General features: G+C 48.0%; 1 protein-coding gene across 2 annotated transcripts in view; it reads right to left on the bottom strand.

Moving 5' to 3' along the window:
* Nucleotides 1–21,258, bottom strand: part of SEMA3B (semaphorin 3B) — a 52,936-nt gene extending 31,678 nt beyond the window's left edge. The window contains exons 1-2 of one of the 2 annotated variants that reach the window (XM_044451190.1): nt 20,999–21,258; nt 3,557–3,697 (exon numbers count right to left, since the gene is read on the bottom strand). In XM_044451190.1, coding sequence (XP_044307125.1) covers nt 3,557–3,644 — 88 coding nt within the window. In that variant the 5' untranslated portion in view covers nt 3,645–3,697; nt 20,999–21,258. Of the gene's footprint in view, nt 1–1,825; nt 1,834–3,556; nt 3,698–20,998 lie in introns of those variants that run through there. The other variant, XM_044451191.1, reaches the window with a different exon arrangement.
* Nucleotides 21,259–22,607: the final 1,349 nt, after the last annotated feature.

Genomic DNA, 22,607 nt, shown 5'->3' with positions numbered 1-22,607 from the left:
TTGTATTGATTAACTGATAGGACTGGAAGCACTCCCCCTCCCTTTGGTATCACTCACAGACTATTGAGAACATCAGCTTAAAAATAATACATCTGAATAGGGAAGAATGTACTTTGACTTGGCCTTGGGAGAAAGCATGAGGCCTTGGACCATGCACTTCCCAAGGGATCAATTACTGTGGCATGTTGCCTAATGCACCATGTAGGATCAGCATTGCTTTCAGACAGAAATGCTAGCCTCCAGTTGTCATATATTTTACGGGGCCATGTATCGTGCAGGGGGGACCATGCAGGAAGATCGTATTTAATCCAATCAGTCTAAGTCTCACCTGCAGAGCTTAAAATATGAATTGAAAGGAAATGAAATCAGCAAGTCTGACCCACTGGTTCTTCCAAAGTTTAACTGAATCTTGCCCCCAAGCAGCATGATTTACCTTTAGGAACTTTTCTTTTCTAGAAATGGTCCCTAAAGGCCACAAGGGGGAGGGCATGTGCTCTCCTCTCCTATCCCACTTGATTTGAGCAGTGGCGCTCGGAAGGTGCTGACAAACCCCTCAGTCAGACGAACCCCTCAGTCAGTAAGAGCAGCCTTCCAGATGAGTGGGACTAACTCCCATCATTCCCATCAGGTATGGCCAATGGAGATGGGAGTTGTACCTCCAGTATAAGGGAGGCCATCTGATCTTGAAAGGTTGCTTTAGTACCCCAAAGCAATGATTCCTGAGGTGTGTCACCAGAGCTCCTAATTTTGCTACCCCATGCACAACGCAGCAATTGGTCCCATTTAACAAGGGATGTCAAGTGAAAAGGGATGTTACAATGGATCAAAGGAGCCAACATTTCTTCTTTTCCATTCTCTAAACTCTTTATGATTTTCTGCTTCTGGGAAATAAAATAAGTCTTTGTAAGCAGCAGCATTCTGTTCTGGAGTTACCCTGGAAACAGCTTGCCTACCCACAAAGCCTTGCCGCCTTGCCTTTGCTATTGGTTTAGGAACAGGGATGGCAAAACTGCCTCAAGGGCAAAATGAGGCACAAGATCTTCTAGCCAGAGCAATTAAGCCAGTTGTTCCTCGGGCTTCGGACCTGCCTGAGGAGTAAAGAAGTGTTTGGTGCCAGCAATTGCTACCCTTTTGTGGCTGAGGTGCCATGGTGACATTTGGTGAGCCTGCCTGGTTTTGGCTGCACATAAAAATTACAAACAGGTTTCTGGAATAAAAGGGAAATGACTAATCCTTTCCGAGTAGCACCAGTTGGGACAAAGTCCCAGAGTGGTCCCGAAAGAGTGCCTTCATGGAAGGAGCGCATCACCTCTACATACCCGTCTGCTTGCATCGTTGGTTCTTCCCACACACGGAACCCTTCCCTTTCCAGGCTGGAAAAATTTCTCTTCCTCATCTCCTTCCTCAGAAATACACAGGACACTTTTCCAAAGGAAATGGCTATGAGCAATCCAGATTCAACTTTGCATAGGGCAACTAACCAACTAAAGCAACTTCCAAGCAAAGTTGTGAAATCACCCAAAAGTTGCATCTGGCTGACAGGACAGGAGCTTTTCCACCATGTCACTAGATCTGGCCAATTGCCAAAAGATAAGGAAGCAGCATGGGGGCTGATGAGAGGGAGGTTAAAGCCCAGCAGAAATTTCCCCAATGATCACACTTGCCCTGACCACGTGTTCCACCATCACCCACAATAGAAACATGTAACACCAGTCCAGGCTGACTGTTGATACATGTACACCACTGTGGCACTGAGCTCTTAGTTGGCAAACTAACCCAGTGAAAACGATTGACAGGAGTTGGGTAGAATTTCTCAACAGAGCACTATGTATTCTCATGTCCCTGTCCTGCATTACCAAATCTGATACATCTGAGAAATCTAACCTTTTGTGAAAATAAGTCCCAAATTTGAAGGAAAACATTTGAAATTGTGATGGCTCAAAAATTAGAGATGAGTAAAGCAGGAGCAAGCAACTGGTGTACTTCCAGCTGTTTTAGCCTACAATGCCTATCAGCTCTAGCCAGCAGAGCCAATGGTTAGTGACTGCAGAAGCCATGGGCCAAAGCATCTGGTGAGTCAAGGTACCCACTCTTGTAAATGAATGACTACTTAGGTTTCAAGAATGAGTTAGGCAGTTTTGTCAGACCTGTTCTCCTTAAAAGCAAGCCAACCAACTAGATGACTTTCCATTATCCATTCCAGCATGAAATTCTCCAGGAGTGCATGATAAAACTGATTTCTTGTTTTCCCTTCTTTCAAATAAGAAAATCCTTTACAGGTCATACTACCAGCCTATTTAATTTCTAAATTGCTTCCAGATACTTTATAAGAGCCACCCCCAATGTGTTGCCCACCAGAAGTTTTAGACTTCAACCTCCACCATTTCTATCACTTTTCATAGCTGAAAGACCACTGTGGTCCACTCGTGGATTGTAGGGCAACTTTCAGAGAACCAGGCAGCATTTCCTGAGGTATTTAAAAAGACTGCTAAATTAGGTGGACTCTGGTCTGATCCAGCAAGACTACAAACGCTGACCATTGTCATTAACAGTCATTAATACCACTCCTCTCCATTTATTTGTCTATATTTTTTATAGTGCAGTTGCACTGCCGCTAATGATTAAAACTTTACCAAATTCTTCCTGTTCATTTTACAAACTTAAGAGTATTAATATCACCATTTAACCTGTGACATTACACAGTAGTGAACAAACTTTCAATTTTGGCATTTGTCAGAGTGTTCATAACTGTATAGGCCTCAAGTTCTTTTTATGTACCGCTTTCCCAAACTGGAAAGAAGCTTGCCCACAAAATACAGGACCAGGTCCAGACCTCAATGACAGCACCAATAAATCAGAAATGCTGCCACTAACTTGGGCAAACTCAGTCTCCAATTTTATGAACGTGAATAGGAACAGGGTTCCAGTTTTCAGTCCACAGGAACAGTTACTCCAGAGTCCCACCAAGAGACTTTTCCTTTCCAGACACTCCACACTTCCTGGACCAAAACACAGGTTGGAAACTGACTGTCCCAGTTACAGTTTGAAGCATCAGGGGGATCATGCACAGCTCTTTGTGACTTGGTGGATGTAAGCACAATCTGTCCCAATTGTCATGGGACCAAGAGAGTGCACCGGGGAAGGAATAAATGGAACTTTCTAAGTAGCAAACACTCACCATGCAATACAATGCCTGTCACATCTCTCTCCAGTGCTTACTCACTCCCAAAGAACATCAACGCGGCCTCTGTTTACCAGCTGTGCAAATACATTGTCCACACCACTCAATGAAGGCCATGTCAGCGATGGAGTTCACCCCATTCAAAGGATCAAATGCAGCCAATCGCTAGTTCAGCTTTTCCCAACCTGGGGCCCTCCAGGTGTACTGGACTCCCACTCCCATCTTTCCCCAGCCAGCATGACCACTCCCCTGTCTTGCAGTCCAGCGCATCTGAAGGTCACCAGGCTGCGGGGGCTGCCCTTGTTCTTGCCTCCACTGAGAAGTGACAATGTCTCTGCCACAGCCTCCCCTTGTCCCCTCTCTGCCTCCACTTACCATGAAAGGAGAGCTTCAGGCGGGGATTGGTGGTGGTCGCCGTGGCTCCATTCCCAGTCAGCAACAGGAGCACCAGTGCCAAGATCATAGCTGTGGCTGCCTCTTCTCTCCCACAGGCACTGGACTCTGAACCTCTGGTGGCTGGAAAAGGGAAAAGTCTGCCAGGTCAGGTTACAAGAGCAGCTCACAGAAATAAATGGGGGGAGGGAGGGGGGAGGCAGTGAACGGGAAAATCCTAGGCCAGTCCTTAGAAGGGAACAGACCCATCAGCATGAACACTGATCTCCTCTCAGGTTTACCAGCCTGTTTTCTGCCTGTCAGGTCACATTCTGAAAGAAAGTGGGCTGAAGGGAGCTTTCCTGAGGTGCTCCAAGTATGGAGCAGAAAGGGATAGCAGTCCTCTCTGAATGAACCCAAATTCTCCATTATGGTGCAGGTCAGTGTAGAAAATGTGGTTACAGTTTTGGACTTAGACTGGGAAGATCCACATTCAGCCATGAAGCTGACCAATCTGAGCCTGTTACTCTCTCTTAGCCAAACTCACAAGGATGCTGAGAAGGGGGTGAGTGGACTGGTACCCCAACATAAGCTCCTTTGAGAAAGGGAGAACAAGGAGGGTAATGAGTAAGAAGAGCTCCCTTACAATTTCCACTGCTGCTGCCATAACTTATTTTTAACTTATCCTCAACCCAATGCCCCAAAAGGGTCCCTCTTCTATTGCAACTTTTGAGGCGCACTCTGAGCCTTCTAGTCCTGAGGTTATTCTGCTTAGCATCACTCAGCACCAATGCTGCGTGATGCTGGTGGTGAGTCAGTAACTTCTGCAGGGATGCAACTACAACTGCAGCAGAGTTTTATGCTGAGCCCTCAGAGGTGGCTGCCTGTTGAATTCCAGGCCCAATTCACAGCGCTGGTGATAACATTTAAAGCCCTAAATGGCTCTGGAGCAGGTTACCCGAAGGAACGCCTTTCCTGCACTCCACCAGTTCCACCTCTGGAACATGCTCTCCACGGAACTGTGTCTGTGCTGCCATTGCTTTCTTGATGGCACCAGGTGAAAACCTTTTTATTTACCAGTTGTTTTGAAGGGCAGATCGTCTTAAATATTGTTTTTATCTGAACTGCTATGCCGTGTATTAACTTCATCCAATCACCATGAGTTGGCAAGTTTGTGTATTTGGTTTTGATTTGTTTTTAATGCTTTATAATGGCTTATTTTATTGTTGTTATAAGTTTTGTCCTGTGGGCTATGGGGTGGTATAAACATGTAATAAACAAATAAATAAATAAGGATCTTGGGGTATGCAACTTTGGCCTTTCTCACAGGGAAGCATGGGGTTTGTAGTCCATTATATCTGCAAGCACCCAGGTAGGAAGTTTTGCACATTTAATGGAAGGGGTGCTGCATTCGTTCAGGAGACAGTCCTGTCTCCTGAGGCAAATGGTCAAACTGGTGTTCAGCATGTAACTTATTCTATTGCATGGTAATGAGATGTCCCTTATTTCAAGAAGGAAAAAGAAGTTGTAATAGCAGTTGAGCTTTCTACACAACCTGTTTATGCATGCATCCTGCATCTAACAACCCTGGTGCCAAATTATTATAAATGTCCTCAAAAAGATTATTATGAAAGGGTCCTTGAGTCCTACAGCTAAAACAATACCTGAACAAACAGTACCTGCTTTGTGGCATTGCTACAACTGAAGAAATGAAGCTTAAGCACCATCCTGTACATGGCTACTCTAAAGCGAGTTTCAGTGTGTACAACAGGGCTTACTCCTGGGTCAGCGGTTATAGTATGGAAGACTACATCAATCACTGTGGAGGTTTGGCTGAAGAAATGGTGATGGCACCCTAGAAGACCAGGTTTTTCCTTAGAGCACACAGGTTGATAAGCAAGACAACGTGCTTTCTCAGTGTAGAGTGACTTGTGCCATAACACAAACAACAACAGGAAGATGTGCAGGCTTGGGAATCCGCCCTGCTTTTCCTTAGCACCATCCATTTCTCACTTGCTTTCACACGCATTCACGTACAAATACACATGCACACCAACACGCATGCACGTGGGCACACATTCAGGATCTACAGACCTTGGATTTGCTCTCACAGCTATCACAGGTGCTGTCACAGAGGTTGCTGGCATCCTGCGGGTGGAGGCTAGTTGACCACTGGCACCCCATGCCGTCCCATCTATACAAAGGGGAGGGGCGAGCGAGGAAAGCATCGGTCAGCAGTGGATGGTGATAAAGAATGACAGGAATGACCCATTATTCCTTTCCTCTGCTATTATTCCTCTGCCATAAGGAACTGGCAGAGCTGGGGAAGCCTGGAACAAAAGCAACCAGGCAATTCAGCTAGTACTGCAGCTAAACTGACCAGCCTCCCTCAGTCTTGCACCCTGCAGAGCTGTTGCAGTACAACTCTCATCCTCCCTAACTGACACGGCCATCCTCATATCGGATGATGGGAACTGGAGTCCAACATGCCTCTAGGACCCAACCAGATCGGAGGGGTCCAGATTAATACAGGCAAGCAAAGGACTCTGGTGCTTTGTTTCAGCAAAGCAAGGGAAATTCTCCCCCTCTTCCAGCGATTTACGACACCCCACGCTGCAAATGAGACTTTGTGTAATGGTGGGAAGTGAGGCATCCAGATCCCCATCAGTTTCTTACCTGAACATTTTTGGCGTGCAACCATCGCAGTGAAGAAGCAGCCACCCCGTTTTTGTCTTTATGTTTGAGACCAAGAGCCTGTCATATCCCTTGACCAGCAAATCACCTCTTAGGCTCTCATCAATATCTGGGAGGACAAAAGGCTCCCACGCGCTGTTGCTATCCTGCCATCACATGGAGAGCCTCGGCCATTACAGTTCTGATCCAGTGAAAGGACTAGAGGAAGGCTGCTCAGCACAACCTGCTGGGAAGGGCCTCATGGCCACAGGAAACTCCACACCTGAATATCTGAGCATCACACAGAAGCTCCTGCAACCAGGCAAAAAGCCAGCTTGCTCTTCTCCTAGTCAGGACAAGTATGGCTTGTCAAAGAAAGGGAAGGTGGGGAAGCCCATCTGTTTGCAGGGCAACCAAGGTCAGAGCATCTCAATGGCTCTTGTTTACGTATGGGGCGAGCTCTGGCCAGAGTCCTGCCTTTTCCCTCCTAACTCAGTCCTCCTACAGGTAGACAGAATTTGGACAATTATTTATTAACATATGGCACCCCCACACAGAAGTGAAAGAACCTTTGGGGCCTTTAGCCATTACCATTACCAAGATTATGTTTCTTTTGTGTTCATGCAGGGTTAAAAACTTGTGCCATTCCCACAGATAAATTACACCATCTGGAACAGCACAAAGCTAAAATTCCACATGGGCTGATCTTAAATGAGAGGCAAGAGGGATGAGAGAGACTATCTGATTCAGTAGTTTAAATGAATGAGTTTTTCCCATGGGGAGAGAGGTGTCTTTTGCCCCCCAGCAGCTAAGGACAGGGTGGGCATGGAGGCAAACAACTCAATACCGTCTATGAAATCACAGCCTGAAACAGAGTGAGCTGCATCTGTTCAGAGCAAAGAAGGTAATTGCTTCAGATCAGCCTTTCCCAACCTGGCCACCCTCTAGATGTTGCTCAACTGCAAGTCCCATTGCTCCAGCTAACAAATGTCCTGGCTGAGGAGGAAGGGAGCTGGAGTCAAACAGGGCAGTGTTCTAAGTCACAGGTAGGGAATGGACTCTATCCAGATGCTGTTGGACTCCCATTTACTCAAGAACGCATGAAATTATGGGATCTGGAGCCTAGCAACATCTGGAGGAGCACATCCACCTTCCGGGGCTGGACTCACTGCTAAATCTCACATCTGCACTGGCAGTCAGTGTCACGGACATGGGCCCAGAGATGCACCAGGCGGATAAGGCCTGCATCATCCATGGGGTGGAGAGAATGCTGCTGCTTCTTGCTTGCACCAGGCGTGGGCACCGGCCTCCTCTCCCTCCCCGCAAAATGGCATCATCCCATTCTTGCAACCGTGCCCTTCCTTTTCATTTTGTAGAGTGCAATGGATGCAACCCAAATCGTTCCAGCCAAAAGGCACACTTGCCATGCACTTCTCGCACACGCCATTGTCAGAAGTGTCCTACAAAGCTCGTAAACCGTCCGATACCCGAGGACAATACAGAACACACACCCTAACGTAAAACAGCCCTCCACTGGCTAGACAAGCCCATGGCTGCGCCCTGGGCTTTGCACAAAGATGGGCGGGGCAAATCAGCATCACAGGGGGGCTCGGGGGGGGGCTGCTTCTGTGCTGCTCCTGTTCTAGTCTATCCATTTGCAGTAGCTTACGTTTTTACTCTGCACATGTTAAAGAAACTGCACAGGTTCAGTCACTTTGCAGCGCAGCAACACTGTTCTGTCAGAGTAACAGGGAGTCCTCCAATGCGGTGTGTGGTTGGTTGGACAGAGGAATGTTTTTATAAATTCACTTGGAACAGCTAATCTGACTGCTGGAATTGAACATGTGGAATGTATGAGGGTAAAAGGCTAAGGCAAATACTACTCGTATATGCCTACAGGATATCCAAGTGTTTAGTGCAGGAGTGGCCAACTTGCGGCTTGTTTGGCCAACAACTCCTATCAACCCTAGCCAGCATAGTGAGGAATGATGGGAACTATGGGCCAAAGCACTTGGGGGACTGCAAGTTGCCAAACCTCAGTGGCCTCCAACCATGATGTAATTAGGGGCTGGTGCTGCCCCGATAGCATCTTGTATAACTCAAAGCAGGAAAACAGCATTCTGTCCCCACCTTTTCTACCAGAAAACTCTACTGAGGACATAGCATTGCATCATGCTGGGAACTGTAGGCCCTTTTTCAGTCGGAATATGCATCAGACTGCAGTCTTAGTGTCTTCAGAACCAAAGTAGGCCTCCAGAACCAGCAATATGATGACAGTACACTAAGGAGCATCACAGGAAGCTGCTTCATCCCAAGTCAGAGCACTGGTTCATCTATCTTGGTCCTGGCCACATGGACTGGCCATGGCTCTCCAGTTTTTCAAACAAGGACTCTTCTCTGACATACCCTGGAATCTGGGGCCTTCTCCATGCAAAGCATGTGCTCAGCCCCGGAGCAATGGCCTTTCCTTGAGCTTCTGATGAAATTCTTTGTTAGCACACCTGGAAAAAGGAATCCTAGGTATAGCCCTTTAGCAATATATGCCACAGAAGGCAGCCAATGGAATAAAGATGCATAAGAAATTGCCTTTCCATAGATTCAGGCCACTAGACTGTCCAGTCCCATTAATATAATTTCCTCGAAAAGCAAACAAGCAGTTGAATGCTTTGATGTTTAGAAGCTTGGCCGAAGGTAAAGCCGTGGTTTCTACATAGTATTTTGGATTTGCCAGTGTAGATGTAAGATTCGACATATTTGGAAGTATGTAATTTCATAAATAAAATAAACACAACATTGAACTCCCTCAAAATTAAATCCATCCCTCCAAACACACACACAGCATGATGCCTGAACTAGAGGTGTTAAGGCCTCGGAGGAACAACAGGAACAAAATAGGAAGGAAACGTCTCTTTCCCCACTTTTCTCATCATATCTCAAACCGTACCCATGGTCCGGCTCCAGGCTGGCTGGAATACCGAGCAGCGACATGCCTGCCAGGGGCTGGAGATGCCACACACGCCACAATTAGTTGTGACCCCCCCAGCTGCAAGTTCGGATGGCCGAAGTGTTCTGAGCCCAGCATTTCAGAGTTCACCAGGTTCTTGCCCAGTGTTGCTCTGGCAGCTGTGATCTGTGAACCCAGGTCTCACATGTGCAAAGTATGTAAAGGGGCCACCTACGATTCTCCCAAGAAGAAGACAGGGATTTGGATATGCTAATTTATATCTCTACATGCAAATTTAGACAGAATTATAACTAAAGTCCCTATCAGTATACTGTAGAAGTCTGGGCCCATGTTCTTACCTGCCCTACTTGCTGTTCCAGGGCTAATCATTCTTAAGGCAGCAGTTCTTACGGTTCATTAACCTTAAACTGGAATGAACAGGGCAGCCGTTCAAATAGAGAACACCTTCAAAGAGAGGGCTGTCCTACGCAAAACAGGACACCTGTCCACCCTACGCATTCTGCCACAAAGCTGTTGGGGTTTGCTTTGGTCTGAGCCAGAGGCACTGCTGGGAGATTCCTGCTGACAACAGTGCCACCAAGAGAAGCTTGCCATGCTGGAGTCTCACAGTTGCTGGCATACCAATTCATACCTCAGAAGCAAGGACGGATTCCTTTCGAGACACCTGTGCCCTGAAAGGCTGGCTAGAGCACTGCAGCACTCCCTTGCGTGCTCAGCTCCTTTGGGCACAAACAACAGTTTAACTCTTCTCTTATGTCAAGCACAGTCACTGGGATTGCACAGGTGTCTGCCAACTCCATGGTAAATCTACCCCACTGCACAGGAGAAGCCAAAAACAAAAGTAAATTTTCTCTGGTGTGAAAAAGCAAGGCTGACATCCAAACCCCCAGCAAAGACAGTAGATTCAACCTTTTCCTCCATTTTTCTCCATGCCTTTATTTACTTCAATCCTTTTTAGCATTTCCCTTGAATGAGTCTTCCCCAGCTTGGTCTTTTGACACAGAGATGGCCACCTCTGAGCCCATTTGTTTGCTGCAATTATTTCTTCCCATCCCTGGCAATTAAGCAATGCCAGCTTCCTCCAGCAATTACGGAAATGCTGTGTAAGCCCTGCCGTAATGCAAGGGGATTTTCTGCTAACTGCTCCATGGCTGGTGTGCCAGCTAATGAACTCTGTGCAAACATCAGCCGGAGCGCAGCAGTCCCTTTCCAGGGAGCCTCTTAAACTATGCAAGAGGAGGAAAACAAAAGAAGAATAATCAATCCCCTCAAAGAGTAGCTTAATTAATTCTAGGTAATCTTAACTAATACATTGGCTGGGTTGTACACCTGGAATATGCCCCAGTTGCAAAGTGTGCAGATTTGTGGAGAGATATTCTTGCATTAGAATGTAAGAAGTGCTACCATGAAACAGACCAAATCTCTTGCTACTCCAGTATTTGGTTCCCACTAGGGCCCACCAGCAGCTGCATATGGAAAGCCCAAAATCAGGATATAAATACTTTCCTCCCATGTGTCCCAGCAGGAAGCCTTCCAAGTCGGTGGCCATCATTACATCTTGTGGCGGCCAATTCTGAAACTCTAGATAAAACTCAGAGAAAAATGCCTCTCTGTCCACTTTTCCATTTTATACACCTCTACATTATATACCTTCCCTTAAGTGCCTTTTTCAAAATGAAACAGCCACAATTATCAATTTTTTTCATGGAACAACAATTAGGTAGACAATAAAATCTTGCAGCATGACATGCTTCAGGATCCCGGGCTCTCCACTGTGCTCCCCCTCCCCACGTTCCGTCCCCCAGCAGAGCATGCTCAGGCCTCGCTGCACTGGTTTGGTCTCCCCATTCCCCAGACTAAAGTTCTTTTAGTCTGCCGCAGTATCTCCCTTTTGTTCATGGATGGTGCTGGTCTGGCTACATAAGGACAAGCACTCGGACATTTGAGATTGCTATTAGCATATAAATTTATGATAATTACGCGGACTGGATGAATGGAGCCTGGAAATGGACTCTGCTGCCTTTCGTGCACGCAAGAATTCCTTGCTGCCTGAGCCAAAGCCAAAATTTTTTCGAGCAGAACGGTTTCCCAGCTCCAGCAGGGAAAGGCTTTGTGCTGTGATTGTGAAGCTTCCCTCCCAGCAGACGTCTAATTAGAACGTATTAAAGGTACCGCTCTGCAACACTCCCCCTTGGAAGGGGGGAAGATGAAGGCCAGCCGAGAGCGGCCCGTTCCCCGTTGGGCAAAGGCGGCTCCTCCCCTGGCTTTGTCATCTTGAGCCCCATACTTTGGGCTGCAAAAGACGGTTGCACTTGAATGGGAAGGTATGAGCAAGGCTTGCGGGCGACTGTCCAGCTTCAGACGCTTGCCTTAGCAATACGAGAGGCAGCCCGGGGTGCTCCTTGTAGCAGGGGAGAGGAGAGGGACAACCGCTAGCCATTTTGTAGTGCTTACAAAGAAGCCGGGTGGCCTTTGCTTTGACCCACCAAGGTACAAAAGATGCCAGTCAAAGCAGAAAGGAATGGGGCACAAGCTTCATGGTGCCTTAAGAACAAGATGCCTTAATAAAAGAGGAGTGATGCTTTATACCTTTCAGAAGACCATGGGAAGTAAGTAGGTCACACAAGTCAGCTTACCTCCTGCCTTACAGCACTGCTGGTGGTAAGGGATGACTGCAGGCGGAGGGTGAGACGCTGCTGCACCTGGCCCAGCACAGAGGTGGCAATAAGGCCATGCATGCTGTGTTCTTGATGGCAGGAGGAGACGGTCTTGGGTTTAAGCAGATTACTAAGAAGATCTGTGCCTCTCCCTTACTGTGCAGCCTATGCAATTTGGCAACAGCACTGAATCCCACCGTTCTGCAGTTTAAGTCGGCCCTCGGCACCAGTCTCATAAGGCCATTGGGGCTTCCTTCAACCAGTTTTCCTACTGCCGCCACCAGCAGCCCTGCCATATTTACCAGCTTCTCCTTAGCGGTCAGAGCCTTAACCCTACTCTCACCACCAGACTGCTTCTCAGCCACTCAGTATTACAGGGATACTGGACTCGTTTCCGCCCTCTTGCTGCCACAGGCAATCCTGCCTATTGTCGCAACTCCCTTGCCTTCTTTTCCTTTAACATGAAGATTGCATCCTATCTTCTGCTCCTGTTCAACCAGTAAGGTACACATCACTTCAGGGCTTGGAAGGGAAAGTCTTGTTTAGAGATAAGCAACACCCAAGGAAAGAATTTCACTGATAAATCCATATTGCAACAGAGGACCTGGATTTCTGCATACCTTCTGGACCCCCACCTGGATTCAGCCCCAGACCAGGAGGCTGAGGAGCTCTGTTTTCTCTTGGCAAGCCCTGCTCTGTCTGGACACTGGTGCAACCTCCATGAACAAGCTGGAATGGACTCATCACTTGGGGGGCAACTAAGAGGATCAGTTTATTTCCTGGGGATGGGGAATAATCATTATGGCTTCTCACCTGAAATTCTATATAATATGAGCATGATTGATTAGCAAGAAGTTGGGGCTCTAACTTTGCATCTCAGGTATTTGTTCTATTTCTATTGTAACTGCAGTTGCTGAGCTTGCCATCTACTACTGTTTTGCTATTGCATTGGGAGTAAAGTTATCTGCAAAGGAGTAATTGTAGTGTCCACAGGAAAGTTGGAGCGACTAACTACAAGGTTTCGTAACCAAGAATTGCATATTTGTCTTTGGACAATGAGGAGCTATTGTCTACATTGTTCTCGCATCAGCAGACGACTTACGTATTTAGCTCTGGGTGATCAGTTGCTATATTGCTCTAGTTAGAATGACACTTATATCCAAGTGCGTTCAATTGCAGCCGTAGCAAGCTTTATTTCAACCAAACCCCACAGGCAGAAATTAAATCAACATGTATCAATTGCATCATGAGGGGTATATGCTGGTATTCTGTCCAGTATATCCAAGGCTTCTCTTGCTTTGCTCTGAATAAAAATTGCAGCAGGGAACAAGGGCTGTGATTGAGCAGCATCACAATGGTGTGTTTCTGTCTCCTGATAAGTTAGGGGTGAGCTGAGCTTAGCCAGAAAGGTTTTAAGCAGGTAAACCATCATCTCTTCATTTCCATTCAGTGAGAAGTGCAAGATTAATATGCTTATTGGATCAGAGAATGCCTCCATACATATCCGGGCTTTCCTTTTCGACTTCAAGAGAGCTGTGAAAGCCTCAGTACCAAGTCCAGGTTACTCTTCAGTAGTAGTACCAGGTACCAAAATGCCCCGAATGATAAAAACAGAGCATGCAAACTCCACTGCCAGAAGCACATGCCTCCCCCCTCCCCAAAAGCACTGCAGTGCTCAAATGTTAATCTCATGGAGGCTGGGCTGCTACTCACTCTGCTGAGCTGTAGCTTGGAAATGCAAGGCTGTCAGTTACTGCTCAGAAGCAAGGGACTGGAGCCGCACAGGCAGAGCTGGGCAAGCACCACAATCCTGTGAATGGTCCTAATTCAGGTGCCCAAGTTTTCATTCAAAAGAAGGAGGAGGAGAGAATAAGAGATCCACTCAGTTGCTAAGATCTTAATCAGCCCCTCACTGAATCTCAGCCTTATCTACCTCACAGGGTTGTTGTGAGTACAAAATGGAGAGGAGCTGCCTTGAGTTCCTTGTTACAGCCAAAAGGCAGGATATGAATGTAATCAAATAAATAAAAATAAAATCAATCATTGCCACTACCCATGAAAGTAACTGGGCCATAGATGAAAGTGAAAGCTAGAAGCCAGATGAATGACCAAGGCTGCAATCCATAGTGGAGTTTACTTCTAGGGAAGTTCGTATGATACTACATGATGCCATTTCGAGTGGCTGGGGGTACCCTGGGCTACCATCACCTTCCTCAAGACTGACTAGCAGATGAGAAAAAATTCTGCACAGTTCATATAGCCCACAGAGCTCACCCTTTATTGGCATAACAAATTAATGATCTTAACAAGGCCTTGATCATACCACATCTCTTTTAAAGGAGAAGAAAATAATTTATACTTACTTCCCCACTGAAGCCAGATGGTTGCAGGAAAGGGAAAGGGGGCTTCTGAATGGAAGGCTCAGTGCTGACAATGAAAAAACACTGCACAGCACTCCCTCTTTTTCCCTTAATAACTTCTCTGCCTAGCACTTGTGTGTGTGTGCACGCATGCATGCACACACACAACCTTTCTTGCACCCCCCATTTTTAAAGCCTTTCTAAATCCCATCTGAATAATGTTTTATTCAAGTGCCCATAAACAGGGTGGCTTACACTTTTGCCTGTTGCCAAGGTAGTAAGATCTTGGCAATAAATGCAAAACTGGGGGCAAACTCTCCGGACACCTGAGTCCCCTCGAAACCGCTCACAGTCTTGCCGCAACAGGAGTGCATGAGATGCCGCCCTGCTTTTCTGGGCTAGGCTCATTCACCCTTTTGGGTTGAATGAGCTCTGACAGCTCACCTTTTCACAGGTGAAAAGTGGCACCAAAGGGGAAAATAAAGTACCTGCAGCCTCTGTAGGTAAATGCTCAGGTTGGACTTTGCTATCAGGCATGTCCCCCCAGAGATCCTCATTTCTCAACCAACGCAGCCACAGACCTTGTGTTTAGATAATCGCCGCTATGGATCATGAGGTGCCAAGATGGCTAATCCAAGCGGAATCACCCTGGCAGAAGGGGCCCAGGTTCACATCCCACCCAGTCAATGCCTGAGTAGAATCCTCAGGATAACAGCAGGCAATTCAACAGGTACAGGGAATTGGACAGAACCATTCAAATCTGTATGTGGCTGCATAAGCACACTTGTTGTTCTCTCTCTTCCTGCTGGAGAGCAGAAAAAGATCCACATGCCAGTCCCCCGCCTCCACACACTTGAACAAAAAGAAGGAAGCCAAATATAAAATATCCTGGCTGTTGCATCAGATGGAAAGGTCAGTGAATCCATCCATGCACTGCTTTTAAGATACTGTCTTCCTACAGCAGCTCTACCCAAACCAGCACCCTCCAGGTGTGTTGGGACTGCAATTCCCATGATCCCCAACCCCTGTAGGGTAGTGAGGATTGTAGTGCAACACATCTGGAGGAACTCAATTCAGGAAGGTTGTCCAGCAGGGTTTTTGTTTGCTTGTTTGAGTTATGCTGTAGCTCAACATACCCGCCTTGGCTTGGCTATACACATCCACAGTAGCCAAGCCCCAAAAGAAAAGCCATTTAGTCCTGCTTCTAATGTCCACTACCGCCCCCTGGAGGCGCGTTTGCATGCCAGTGCAGGCAGTGATTTCCCAGCTCCTGTGGCGCTCAACCCTCATCAGCCCTGCCACCAACCTACAGGATGAAGCAGCATCTCATTGTTCTGTCAAGCAATGCAGACTGGCATGCAGACCAAGTCCTTCAAGGATTGCCAAATGTGCAAATTTTCTTCATGTTCACCAGATTTTCACAGGGCGTTTTTATTGCAGTTGCCATCTTTTTGCTTTTTGAGTCCCGAAGGCTAAAACTCCCACATTTTTATGCCCCAACTAAGACTGGGTTGTGACTATGGAACCCAAATCTTCTAAGAGCAACTCCAACCTTCCAACTAGGTTGGATGATGAAGAGTGTTTTGGGCGTTTCCAGTGACATTTATGAGGCTCATTAAAAACAGAAGTTTGGTGTCATCACACCCGTGACAATCTGACAAATCCAAGATTGGTGCAATCTTATGACGCTGATTATGGAATGAATTCCCACTTCAAAGCTGTGGCACCTGGCAATTGCACACAGCGAGCGGAAAACACATCCGTCCTCTTCTTGCTGAAAATGGAAAGCATTCCCAGTGTTAGGACCTACATGTCTCAAAGTGATGCTTCTTAACAAATCCTCATTAGCAATGTAGGCACAGGTTCATCGTTTCTCCAAAGCAGCTCAAGAAGTACACATTGTGCCTTTAAAATGAAACATGCAAAGCTACAATTCCGCCAGGGATGGAAGCAATGCCAGAAAAACTGCTTGAAGCCTGCAAAAGTTTATTACTGTACATGGACTGGGTGACAAGCCGAAGAGAAGTCAGCTGGTGAGAGAATGCTCTTGACTGCTCAGCCTCCTCCATCCTCTCTGCAGAGGGCAAGGGAGATAGAGCAGATAAGACCGAGGATGCCTCGGGCAAATCTCAGAGCAGAACAAACTATGCAGCACTGGCTCAGTTTCTATTATGCAACACTCTGCACTATAAAGGACACTCTCCAGCCCCAGTGAACTTACCCATATTAGGCATTTGGAATTATCCGGACTTTGTTCACACAAGAGGAAAGCCTAATGCTAAACTCAAGTCCAGTCCTGATTATGCTAGTTCAAATTAACCATGGAGTAGATCATTCACCATTTAAATCCTTCACCCTTTATTTGTGTAAGCCGTCCTGAGGCTCTTGCAAAGGACGGCATACAAATATATTAAATAAATAAATAAATAAATAAATAAATAAATAATAAGACTATTAACCTAAAATGTAAAAAAGCATAAACACACCCCCAACCAAAGCAAACCAAACCAGTAAGGCCAGACAGAGAATAGTGTTTAAGTCAGACCCTGAAACTAAACCAGCTAATCATTGCATGCAGATCACAGGGGTACAGGACAACATCATTCGTTCTGCATTTTCACTCATGAGTAAACATCCTCTCTCCGCCACAATATGCACCAGCCCTACCCAGCTCTGTGATTGTCCCAGCATGTAGATATCTAACCAGTGAACTGTCCCTCTTTGCTCTTCCAAGGCACCTTCAGTTCTCTGAGTGCTGTTAAGTGTCTCCATCTATGCATTTGATACTCATTTATTTAAAAGATTTCTATACTAACCTTTAGGGTAAATCCTCCCCGGTTTGTGTGCAACAAGATTTACAACCATACCATACAAAATGCAGCAGTAACTGAAAAACAATTGTTTTTTGGCTGACCCCAGCAAAGCATCTGACAATTTCCACATGGTCATTTTGGTGAGTCAGCTGTTGAACTGTAGGCTGCTGCATAACAAAACTCCACTCAAAGGGTGCTCCTCAATGGATCCTTACAAGGAGGTGGAAGGTTTCAGGTAAGGAATTTTGGAAGCAAATTACCATGTTTTGCTTTTTTAAACAAGGGCTATTTTTCTTGGCAGTGCAGCAGCAGCAGCAGAACAGTGGGAGTGAGTGAGCAGAAAATGGCCAAGGAGCCTTGGTGTTGCACACCTCTGACACAGATTATGGGATGACACAAACTGGAGAGGGGCAGTTAATACCTCAGAAAAGAGGAATACAATTCAGAATGACTTCAATAGATTAGAAGATTGAACCAAAACTAACAAAATGAAATTCAGCAGAAGCAAATGTACAATTCAAAGGGAACAGCAAAAGCCATCCAATTCATATCCTATACTATTGACCTGACAATAGTATAGGATCTTAGGACTGAGGTCAAGATTTTGGGATTGGACACACTCCCAAACTGAACACAAGTCAGCACTGTGGTGTGGTTGCCAAAATGGACAATATGATTTTAGGCTGCACTACCTGGACCATTCTATTTTCCTGGGCTCCAAGATCACCGCAGACGGGGACTGCAGCCAAGAAATTAAAAGACGCTTGCTCCTGGGGAGGAAAGCTATGGCAAATCTAGACAGCATACTAAAAAGCAGAGACATCTCCGTGCCAACAAAAGTGCGTATAGTCAAGGCTATGGTTTTCCCAGTTGCCTTTTTATTCAAACGTCATTTTAACTGTTAATAGTATTTATTTATTTTATTCTTTGGCCAGGGTGACTTATTTTATACTGTTAACTTGTTTTATATTGTTAATGTATAGTATTTTAATTGATTTATTTGTGAGCCGCCCCGAGGCTTCGGCGAATGGGGCGGCATAGAAATTTTCTAAATAAATAAATAATAAAAATGTATGGCTGTGAAAGTTGGACCATAAGGAAGGCTGAGCGCCGAAGAACTGAGGCCTTTGAATGTGGCGCTGGAGGAGACTCCTACAAGTCCCTTAGACTGCAAGGCAATCAAACCAGTCAGTCCTAGAGGAGATCAACCCTGACTGCTCTTTAGAAGGCCAGATACTGAAGATGAAACTCAAATACTTTGGCCACCTAATGAGAAGGAAGGACTCCCTGGAGAAGAGCCCAATGCTGGGAACAATTGAAGGCAAAAGAAGGAGGGGACAGCAGAGAATGAGGTGGCTGGATGGAGTCATGGAAGCAGTCGGCGTGAGCCTGAGTGGACTCCGGGGGATGGTGGAGCACAGGAAGGCCTGGAGGAATGTTGTCCATGGGGTTGCGATGGGTTGGACACAACTTCGCAACTAACAACAACAACCTGGACCCTCATTTGCAGGTAGATGTAGACAAACTGGAATGGATTCTGAAGAGATCAGCAAGAATAGTCAGGGGTATCAAAACAGATTCCTGAGAGGAAAGGGAGTGGATATGTTTAACCTGGAGAAGAGTGACTCGGGATCCTGAACATATGTTTCAAGTACCTGAAGAGGCATTATGCAAAAGAGGTCAAAGACGTTGGTTTCTGTAAATGAGGCTGTTAATCCATCGCTTTACTGAGGCTTCAACTTCAAGTTTCTTTGTGAGGTTAAGATTAGCTCCTTTACATGTGTTTTTCACTGTTTTGGTTCTTGCCCTTTTATATGTTCTATTGCAAAACCACAAGGTGGCGCTGTGGTACAGAATAGCAAGACTATGCACTTCCTATTTTGCCTTTCCAGAGCATGCGGTACCTCCCTTGCTCTTTAAAAAATGCTGTGGAAATGCTTGGAAAGCATGGAAGAGGTCTGGGAGAATGGGAACATTGTGTAAATCACACACAAACTACTCAGAGTGAGGAATCACAAGCACACAAGGAATGCTTCTAGTAACGAAGCCCTTGTTCTCCTCTGTCCCAGAGGGAAGGACCAGATCTAATGGGCTTAGGTTGCAGGAAGCTAAAATTACACTTGAACGTTAGGAGAAACATCAGGATAGTGGAAGCAAAGTGATAATGGAGCCAATTGACTAATGGGGTTGTGGGTTCTCCCCATAGCAGCCCTTCAAGCAATGGATGGACAACTGTCTGCTGGGGATGCTACAGATTTTACTACTGAGCAGGAGTTGGACCAGATGGCCTGCATCACAGATGGGGAATCTGGGAGCCTCCAGTGGCTGCTGGACTGCAGTTCTCTCACCCCTTCCCACTGGCTTTGGTGGCTACGGCTAATTGGAAGCCCACACGTTGCCTACCCTCGGTCTCCAAGCTCTCCAATGGCAAGGAGTCTATCTTTTCCCAATAAAGTACTATGCCAATCACACATGAAAGCTATGACATGGCACCCCTATCATAATGACAGGTTTCAACTCCAGTGCTGCCTGCCACATCAATTTTAAATCCCAGTCCTGCTCTGTGTAATAATACAGAAAAATTAAAGGCAAAGAAAACAGGAGGAGAGGAAGCGGATCCCATATTCCCTCCAAACCCCCTTCCCAAAATAATAGCATGCCCCCGTCCCACACGAGCCTGGCCTCCTTCCACTCGGCTGGCTCCAGCGGCTTTGCAGGCAGAAGTGCTGACTCCAGGAATATGCAGCACCCTCCTAAAAGAGGCTTCAGGGAAATGAAGGCACGTTCAGAGCTGCAGAGCCCAGGCACGGGCGAGCAGAGATGGCCCGCAATGCTGTCTCCATCTCTTCCTTCAGCCAAGCTGGGGGCAGCAACCTGAGGGTGCGTGTCCCCTCATCCCTGACCCTTGGTTATGCAGGCAAGGGCCAAGGAGGTTTGTAGTCCAACCACAGCCAGGGGCACAAGCCCGCCACCCGCTGCTCCACGTGCCGCTACCCTGCTGGAGGAGACCAGTTGCTCCCTTGCCCAGGCACAGCCACAAAGCAAGCCCCCCAGCCCCCCTCGTCTCCGACTGGATGGAGACCAGAATCCCAGTGACTGGACTGCTTCCTTGGATCCACACTGATCCTTTTACAAGAGCAATAGATGCCTCTGGGAGAGCTGGGTTCTAATTTCACCTGTCACCCTCCACACGAGTCACCTGTCACCTTGCTCTACTGGGATTCGGGTATTTAACTGCTGTTCCAGATCCTCAGTACCTTAGAGGAGACACGTGGGGAGTATTTTGACTTTGGGTACGGAGGTGCAAAGGGAAGAGCAATGAAAGTCTACATCACCTTGACGTGCCCCCCGTTTATACCACCATGATTCTAAGAGTTCGTCATGAGCCCTCCCTTTCCTCAGATGCAATGCACTACACCTCTGACAATGCCCATCCAGAAGATGATGATGGGACTTGCGATCCAACACAGCTGGAAGGGTGTACTGGATGAAGTCTGTTCAGGAAACTGCTAAAGGAGCATCCTCAAGTGGAGCGAAAACAAACCAGCGCCTCTTTCCCGCGCTCAACGTGACCGGAGAGCAGCAGCTGCCCCGCGTTTGCCCTCCCTCGGCATCGCCCGGTGGAGCGGCGGGAGCGCAGCTCCTGCTGTGAACCGGGGATGCTGCCAAGGGCAGAAGCCGCGTCGCAAGAGCGGTCCTAGTAAATGCAGCGCCGCGGGTCCGAGGAGGGAGAAGCAGGAGAGGCTTGGGCGCGGGGTGAACGATTACATTATTGCTGTGTTTATAACGGGCGCCCTGCGGTCCCTCGCGAAGTCGCTCTGCTCTCGGAGCGACGGACACGGGCAAGGACCTGAATGCGACCTGCTGCTTCCTCCTCCTCCTCCTCCTCATCGGCTCGCTACCTCCCCACGTCCCAAGTGAAACATCCCCAGTAATAACAGACGAAGCGCAAGGACGACGAAGGGAGCGAGACCCACCTGCCTGCCCCGTCGGGGCGTCTCAGTGGCCTCTGCCGCCGAAGGGGGGCGCTCGTCAAGGAGCGCCTGCCCGGAGTCCCGCCGCCGCTTCCGACTGGCAAAGGCGGGTACGGGTGCCGAGGATGATGGGCGTCCGAGTCCGCGCCGCCGCGTGTGCGCCGTTCGCCTGCCGCTGCCGGGCCGCCGCTGAGCACCAGGCTGAGGGGCTCCCCGGCCGCCTGCGTCCCCTTCTCCCGCCACCTCCCGGCCGCTCCTCTCGCCGACTCTCTCCAACCCACGGCGCCGGCAGCAACTAAATCAAAGGGGTGGAGCCGCTGGCTGGAGCGGCGGATCCAAAGCGGCCCTCGTAGGCGTCAGGCGCGTTAGAGTCCCTGGGTGGGGCTCCGATCGACGCCTAGAGCCGGCAGAGGAGAAGGGCAGGAGCGGAGCGCAGGGCCCTTGCGCGAGGGAGTGTGCGCGGCCGGCCGGCCGGCCCGGAGAAGGACCTCCGCCCCGCACCGCGTGCAGCCCGCCCGCCCGCGCGGCCCCTCTTGCAGCCCTCTGTGGTGCTCGCGTCTGGGCACGGTTAACGTCCGGACAGCCAGGCGCGGTGGTCTTCCCGTCGTGAGATCGCAGCGGGAACGACTTCGCTTGCGCCAGCGTGGGGTCTCTCGCTTACTCACTTGCGGGGGTTCTGGACACCTACCCTGAGGCAACGCTGCGCTTTGGCCGGGCTTAAGACTAGCAGATAAAGAACCATTTATCCTAAGTGAGTGGCTCAGGAGGGGTTAGCAGGGCTGCCGGTGGCAGAGAACTTTTGCCAGCTGTGTGCTATCCAAGATAAGTGGAGGGCAACTGAGATGTTTTGACTTACAACTCCCATCAGTCCCAGCCAATGGTGAAGAATGATGGGAGCTGTAGGCTAAAACATCTGGAGGGCCGCAAGTTGCCCACCCCCTGCTTTAGCTGGAGATGTGATATCCCATGCAACTCTCATGCTTTGCCACTGAGGACATGTTTTTTGCAAGCACACGTGTGCGCGCACATGCAGAGATTGTGTGTGTGTGAAGGAGGGAGGGAGATTATGAGAGAGAGGAAAATTATTTTTAAAACTCCCAGTGGCTCTTCAGAACTATCAAACCTCTGAAGGGAGATCAGAATTGTCATGGTTTTGGGTGCAAAATATTTTGTGTAATTATGTGCTGGTGGTATCCATGTGTACCAGCTCCAGACTCTGCATGTTGTAGAGACTAGATTTGGTTTCACCTAGGAAAACAAAATGGCCTGGAGAATATATGGGAGGAATGCTGAACTCTTCTGGCTTCTCACTGGGACAGGTAGTTTATACACACACCCAGAGCACCTTCTGTAAATCCTGCCCAGAGCGCAGTTCACACTCAGGCTGGCCCTCCTACCCCCTGCTGTCAGGGGGGCTGGGGAGATGATGTGCACACCCAGGCAATATCAAGCCCAGAAGGGCCTCCTTTTGCTTAAGCGCTGTGACCCCAGGATTTGCGATTTCTATTGTCCATTCTTGGGCCTCCTTTGCAACAGCCATGGGGGTGGAACAGGCACTGGGGCCCTTCTGACCTTACATTCTGCTAACAGAGGCTCAGTCTTTGGCATAGGG

This window comes from Varanus komodoensis, unplaced genomic scaffold, assembly GCF_004798865.1.
Source record: "Varanus komodoensis strain SLA01 unplaced genomic scaffold, ASM479886v1 scaffold6_2, whole genome shotgun sequence".
NCBI classification, from domain to species: Eukaryota; Metazoa; Chordata; class Lepidosauria; order Squamata; family Varanidae; genus Varanus; species Varanus komodoensis.
Note: the sequence above shows the minus strand (reverse complement) of the source record. Positions and strands in the feature narration are given on the sequence as shown.